The sequence below is a fragment of the Limulus polyphemus genome, unplaced genomic scaffold (assembly GCF_000517525.1).
Source record: "Limulus polyphemus unplaced genomic scaffold, Limulus_polyphemus-2.1.2 Scaffold5725, whole genome shotgun sequence".
Lineage (NCBI taxonomy): Eukaryota > Metazoa > Arthropoda > Merostomata > Xiphosura > Limulidae > Limulus > Limulus polyphemus.
Window position 1 is genome coordinate 15332 of NW_013671335.1, and position 7566 is coordinate 22897.

A 7566-nucleotide genomic window follows, 5' to 3' on the forward strand; every position below is an offset into this window, starting at 1 on the left:
AGATGGTCCCTCCTGTATTTCCTGACAAGAGGTATAACCAACAAACATGTATAGATGGTCCCTCCTGTATTTACTGACAAGAGGTATAACCAACAAACATGTATAGATGGTCCCTCTTGTATTTACTGACTGGAGGTATAACCAACAAACATGTATAGATGATCCCTCTTGTATTTACTGACTGGAGATATAACCAACAAACATGTATAGATGGACCCTCCTGTATTTACTGACTGGAGGTATAACCAACAAACATGTATAGATGGTCCCTCCTGTATTTACTTAATGTAGATATAACCAACAAACATGTATAGATGGTTCTATGATGGGCAAAGTGTAGATAGCCCATTTTGTAGCTTTGTAATTGCCAATAAAGTGTTATCTTAGCTGTTACTATTTTTATTGTGTGCGTGCAACTCTTAGATTTAATGAAAGATCAAACTGTATGTTAAAGCTACTATTAAAAAATTGTCTTTTTGGTTTCAGGTTATGAGGAAGAACTTAAAAAGTTTACTCTCAAAAAGTTTTTACTCTTGGTTTACTTTCTTGACCAAGCAAAGCTTACTCGTCTCATTGACCATGACCCTTGCCTTTTCTGCAAAAATGCACCATTTAAGGTTTGATAGAATATTATATTTTGACTAATAAAACAGTTTTAATAATATAAAATTAATAATGATTATATAGCTCTTATGTCCCTGGATTATATTCTTGGTTGTTCCGTTTTCATGGATGTTTTTACTATGAATACTGAATGCCATTAGTCACTTGTATGTGAAAAATCACAAAAATAATTTCGACATTTAAGTTAATACAAGTTCCAGTCTAAATGTTTTTAAAGGAACTGGTCTAATACAAGTGTAAGAGTATCAGAATGAAGTGTTTAATAAGCCAGTCACATCTATATATGTAATGATAGCACTATCAGTTGGTTTAAATATTTAAAAGGTTACTTAACCCTTTCCAGACTGCAGAGCAGCTTTTGAGTGTTGAGCTCACAGCTGCATATAAAATTTCAGCAAAAATAACAATTCTGTTTCAAGAATCTTTAACTCAAAAAATATTTTAGAATTGATATTTTGGCTTTTTGTGACACTTAAGTAATGTTATTTACAAAGGAAAAAATACAAAATTTGTTGAAATTTTCATATCCGCTCTGTTCCAAGGAGCCATGCCTGTAAAAAAAATTCACTTTCCTTTTTTTTTTAATTTCCCTGTCCAACCATGAGCACAGGAGACTCAGCATGGCCAGGTGATTAGGGTGCTCAACTCGCAAATAAATAAACCAAACCATAAGCATAGGTTTATATTTGCTAAGAAGCTTTTATCTGTTAAGAATATAATTATTCTGTTTGTTTCTTACATGATTTTCCTTCTCTTTTACTTTTTTTTTACTTACTATCCTTTCATACCCATCCCCCCTTTTTTTCATCTTGAAGCATGCAACCTGAACAACTACTAAAGAAGCTCAGCTTTTAAAAAAAGCTACAGTTTAAATACCATTAGATATAGATGTTTATAAACTACTTACAGCAGTCTAGAGTGAATAAAGTGGTGTAAGAATTGATTTCTGATTTTGTGGAAGAGTAGCTAGACCAAGATCCTGCAAGATAAGAACAATGCAATTTGATGGGAAGTTATGAACAAATCATAGGTCTGGAATTTTCTATATAGTTTCTTTAGATATTCTTGAAAATGTTTTTATGTTTGAAAGCTACAGAAATTTGCTTCTAAGACGTCAGGTGAGTTTAGTTAGGTTTAGTAAGTGCGGATGATGACAAAAACCTTGTCGAAACGCTGTACATTTTGCTGTTATGTTAAACTTATATTAAAGTTTTTCTTCATTACCCATTCAAGCCATCTCCAAGCATTATTACTGATAAGTTTATTGTATTTAACTTATTATTTATTGAAAAGAGTATATTTGCTAAATATATAAAGGGATCACAAACAAGAATTTTCTTACCTAGATGGACCTGATGCCATTTTGATAGGTCAAATCCAAGGTCACCGATAAATCTGTTTTTATGGTATTTATTGAATTATACTTGGAAGTGGTGGCTACTGTAAGTAACAAAATAAAATATCAAAAGAAATGCCAAATTTTGTAAAGGCTAGAAAAAGTTAACAAAATTACATATGAATGTATTAGGCTGAAACTTCTTTGTACCAAGTTTCATGAAATTAGTATTTCCACCGAGAAGGAATACAATGATTGGATATCAGGGGCACCTCTTCGGTCTTGAAAGGGTTAAAGACTGTTAGAAAAACTTTCTTTTTTTATGATAAATATTTCCTTTCTGATGGCATGGCTACCCACAGTTATAAAACCTACTGTTAATAAAGGCCTAAAGGCAATTTATGAGAACATTCGTTGACTGATTTGACCTTAAAAATGTAGACTTGCCCTTTTTTTTGTGTAACCGTTATTCATTCCCAGTTGTTTTTTCTGTTAGTCAAGTCGAGATTTGCTTATCAGCTTTTCCCGAGATTATCTTAGTGGTGAAGGAGATGTTACACGCCACCTGAGACACTTAGGCTACACTGTTAGCCACCATCAAAGAGCTTTGGAAGAGTTTGATTTTGCTGTTACCAATTTGGCTGTCGATTTGAGATGCGGTCTTAGACTGGTGTAAGTTTTTTTAATACTGCCATTTAAGACTGTTAATATTTCCCAAAATATTAAACAAAAAAATTACATAATAGGGTATTTACTTAGTCTTGTTTGTTAAAATTACTTCTAACTAGACTTTTCTTCACTAGAAACTACTTAGTTGTTAAGTTTACAGTTTTTTTTGTTGTTGTTCTGTAACTGATAAACCAGAGCAGTTCTTTCATAGGTTTGGGAGAGTGTATTAGTTTTCATAATTTTGTTTTATCTCATTCTAATTAAACCGTGACAATGCTTTTGCCAGACGAGTGCTCGAACTCCTACTTCAGCAGTGGACCCTGTCTAATCAAGTGAGAGTTCCAGCAATCAGCAGGCTTCAGAAAATTTATAATGTTGGATTGGGGTTGCAAGCTCTCACCGATTCTGGGATGATTCTTGATGGTAAAATCAACTTCTTCTGTCCTTTTCTCTTAGGAGGAAGATGCTTTGTTAAACTAAAGCCTACTGCAGTGTTAAGATATTGAATTTTGTTTTGTTTGTTAACGTGTAATATAAAGATGAGATTTAAAATAAAAAACAGTCATACAAAATGCTCAGTTAACCCATTAACTGCGGCAGGAGCAGCTCAGTTGACTTGCCGTTTTCTGATTCACAGATAAAACTGAGTTGTCATCAATCACAATAAAACGGTAATTTTCGTCATTCGCATAGTTATAGTTATGTATGTGCGTATGACGAAAATATTCGTCGTCCACTGTTAATGGGTTAATTTGAATGTGATATTGGATCATAACATTATACTTTAAGTTACGGGATGTATTCTAATAATGAGCAGAATTATGAAATACTTTCGTGTGAGTGTATTCTAGAAAACATTGTTCGCACATGGCAGTTCTGCCAACAATGTTCTTGAACGTATGCACACTTTTGATTGGTTTATCAAAAATATATTGTTCTTTTTTTGCTAAGATATTTTATACTATAATGAACATCTTATTTCAAGTAGTACTGTTGAATTAACACGCATTATTTTTTAAGAATATAAATAGGACACAAAATATGATAAATGCTAAGACATATACCCGAGTGAAAATGTATAGTACTATTCTGGATATTGGTAATATTAGGTTTTTTCTGATTTCTTATGTGTATACATGGATTTCTGTTATGTATGTTATTGATATAATATCATTTTGGGTCTAAATACCTTAGAGAGCATCACTTCCCGAGATATCATAGATGGAAATAGAGAAAAAACGCTCTTACTATTGTGGCAGATCATTTTCAAAACACAGGTGGGTGAGATTTTTAGTTTATTTGTGTCGAAACAATTAGGCTTAAATTTGTTTAATCATGCAGTCACAGAGAAAAGCAAACTTGCTACATTTTTCAAATCCAGGAAATGTCAAGATATAGCGATTGTTTTTTTGATCTCAGTGTTATTTCTGTAATGCTATATGTATTAAAAATCCTGTGTTATTGTAAGTAAGCCTCATAAATATGGTGCTTAGGCCATAAAATGTACATAGAAATGAGGTACTTTGAATTGTTTAAAAGTGTCAGTGTGATTAACATAGAAATAGTGGGTTTACCTTTTAGCTCAGTTGGTATAGCACTTACTTCCCTGATCTTGGGATTAACCCAGACTTGAGGAAATGAAGAAAAGAGGTTACCACAGAAAAACTCATGCCTGACTTGAGGTTGTCCTAGAAAATCCAGGATGAGGCCCAGTGGTGGGCCTTGTTTGTTAAAGGGGAAGAATGAGGTACTTTGAGTCGTTAAATACGAGCAGTTGATAGTGGGTTAATTTTCTTAGCCCCGATGGTAGATCACTCCCCTGATTTCCAGAGTCTCTGAGTCGATACCGTTCACAGGTGGTACAAGAAAGAAATGAGCAGTTACTAACAAATATTCTGGGAAACAATTAAAATTTCTTTTAAATTTATTAGTAGATGTAACTAATACTTTTTTAAACCCATGTGGGCACTATTTAAGCTCTCTTGAGTATAGAATCAATCGGTACAAATCTTTCAATAAATTATTTTTCACTTGTTTAAAGGCAATTTTTTTATATTATGAGAATTGCAAATGGTCTATTGCAACAAGACATTGAAAAAAATCCCAAAATTTATCGGTAGTAAAATGCATATAAAGGTATTGAAATCCGTGACATAAATGTGACTGGAACAAATTCTATTCTTACTTAGTAACAGTTAAATTCTGTATAAGCAAAACAAAAAACTTCTGATAAATTTCCATCATTTTCTAAACTTCATACCACTAGCTGAAAATAAATTTAGTGGTATATTCTCAAAAAAAATTATAATTTTTCCAAAGGATCTAATATTTTGTACATCATAATAATCTTTTCATTTAAAGACTTTTGTAAATTTTACTTAATTGAACTTTAGTTCGTTTTTTTGTTTTTAATAGGTTGAGTGTTTGATCAAAAAAGAAAAAATGAGAGAAGAAATACTGTATCATCAGAAAAGCCTAAGCACGAGAAACCAGTTAGCTTTGGCTCGATTACAGAACCCATCGAAAGTTACTGAGAAAATAGCACAAACCAAAGATGATGATGAGAATGTTTTTAACATGGAAAATGAAAGCCTTGATTTCCTTTTGAAGTGGTGCCAAGCTGTCTGTACGCAGTACAATATTCCGGTACAATGCATTATTTGGAACACAGTTTAGAACTAGTTTTTATTGTTGTTGTTATCTGTTATATTCAAGATGCTGTAACATTTTCATATGAATTTGTAATTAGAATGTTGTATTTATTGTCATAAATAATAAAAAACAAAAACATTATGCATAAGAACTAAAACCTCTTACAAACTATTACTATTCTACAAACTAGTCCAAATTTTTTTTTATCTCTTACATTCTTTGTTCTTCCTAAGTACATTAGCCTTCTCTTCTTATTCTGACTTCCAGTAGTTTCACCTTTTAGTTTGTCTAAAGTCTTTTGTGATCTAGAACTTAGTTACAAAGCATTGAAAGTCCTTTTCTGATGTTTCGGTAAAGCGAGGACGAGTGGACCAAATAGCAAATAAGTTAGCGTGGTTATTCTGTAATATCTAACAGATTTGGTCCAGAGAAGAACAGAGGCTCAGTGGCAAGCTTTCAGGCTTATACTACTAAAAATTAGATTTTGATACCCACACAGTGGACACAGCAATGATAGTTATTGTGCATTTAACAACAAACAAGCATAAAAAAACATTTTAAAGCACTCCTGGGTGAGATTTAAATTTTCCTTTAAGAGCTCAGGTGTAAAAAAATAGTACCTCAGTTGACTTTACTTTTAGTGTAGACCTCATTTTTGAAAATCTGTCCTACTTTCTCTGAATCTCAGGTGGAGAACTTTACGGTATCATTCAGCGATGGAAGAGCCTTGTGCTACCTGATACATCATTACCATCCTAATGTACTGCAGGAAAAAGACATCCGTCAGGAAACATCGCAGAGTATACTGCAGGTTCAGGAGGGACAGGACAGCACTACTTTAGAAGATAGCTTTGATGAGAATTGGACATTTTCAATGGGGGCTGGTGAGTTACGATGAATGGTTCCGAAGTAAAGTGTATCATGAACTCATTTTCACTGGACTTTAATCAACTTTTTGAAAGTTTCAATCCTTCAATATTTGAAGAAATCTAAGTTTGGTATCAAATTGTAGATTATAATTATAATTTTAGTATTATACATTAGTTAATTTGTGAATTTAAAAGCAAATATAAAAAAAAAAACGCCTAAATATATCGATTTTAGTGTGTCACGTGGTATGTTGAAAACAGCACTTGTTCAAATTAGAAGTTTGTGACATCCAAATACAAATTCTATAGTTTCTTACGAATTAGATACTCAAATGACCAATACTGATAAGCTAGAATATAAAATAATAAATTCTATTTTCTGAGATATTAATATATTTATTGAATCAACCAAGGTGGCTCTGCCCACCTCTTCAATTGAATGACATGTGTATAACCAATCAAAAGCTCAGAATGTTCCCATAGTGGCTTTCTCAGCCTCTTTGAAATATTTGGGTGGCAAACTCATTTTTTGTGCTTGATTCCAATGGTAAGGTAAGACGTTAGTGAGATTGAAATTTAATATTTTTTAAGACCCAAATACAGCTTAGTTACTGAGCTTGATAAATTATAGTTTTTGTGTGGATTATTCTATTTAGGAATGACAACAGAAATTAATTACTTTTAACCATTTGTTTAACTCTCTCAGTACGGACCGACAACCTTGTAACCATTTTGTGCTTGTTATAGTTTTTATGCTATAACTTTTAAATTAGTAAGTGCATGTTCACGAAATTTGTGGATTATCATTAAACATTACAAGGCTTTCGTACACAAAATATCAGATATTCTTTTGTGTTAAGTTTTAAGTAATGTTTTTTTTTGTGTCTTTTTTTTTATTTTCGAATGTTGCCTATCCAACATACAAAGTAATTTTGATTTTAAGATAAAAAAAAATACTTTCATGCATCAGAAAATTTTCAAATTTCACATGCGAAATCTTTAACTTCCTGATAATTATCAAACATTTTTAACGAAAAACTTATTATTTTTCCCTATCAAATCTCTGTACCAATTCGGAAGATTTGACCGATCTTGTAACTACCATAAAAGATTAAGAAATAAATATAAGTTATGTTTTTTTCATTCTATAATGACTACAAATTATAACTCAAACACAAATGTTTAGTCTAAATGGCTTAAATCTCATAAAATTATACATTTATTATTTTCATTATATTAACCTTTCAGCCGTACCTGGCTAACATTAATCAAACAGAAGTTACAATGACGAGGCGCACGTACACTTATGTTACCATATCCGATAATGTAAAACTAGCCTTTACAAAATGACCTGTCTTGGCTGTGTTTTAGTTGACTAGTATTTTGTAAAATACAGTCACATTTCAATTATTATAC

The 7566-nt window shown here is 32.0% G+C and overlaps 1 protein-coding gene across 1 annotated transcript in view; it reads left to right on the top strand.

Annotated features, from left to right (window-relative positions):
* Window positions 1–7566, top strand: part of LOC106472910 (abnormal spindle-like microcephaly-associated protein homolog) — a 37516-nt gene that overhangs the window by 11324 nt on the left and 18626 nt on the right. Inside the window, exons 9-14 of the mRNA XM_013933582.2 lie at window positions 487–617; window positions 2457–2632; window positions 2916–3052; window positions 3824–3906; window positions 5045–5275; window positions 5970–6165. Of these exons, the coding sequence (XP_013789036.1) occupies window positions 487–617; window positions 2457–2632; window positions 2916–3052; window positions 3824–3906; window positions 5045–5275; window positions 5970–6165 (954 nt within the window). The remainder of the gene's footprint in view (window positions 1–486; window positions 618–2456; window positions 2633–2915; window positions 3053–3823; window positions 3907–5044; window positions 5276–5969; window positions 6166–7566) is intronic.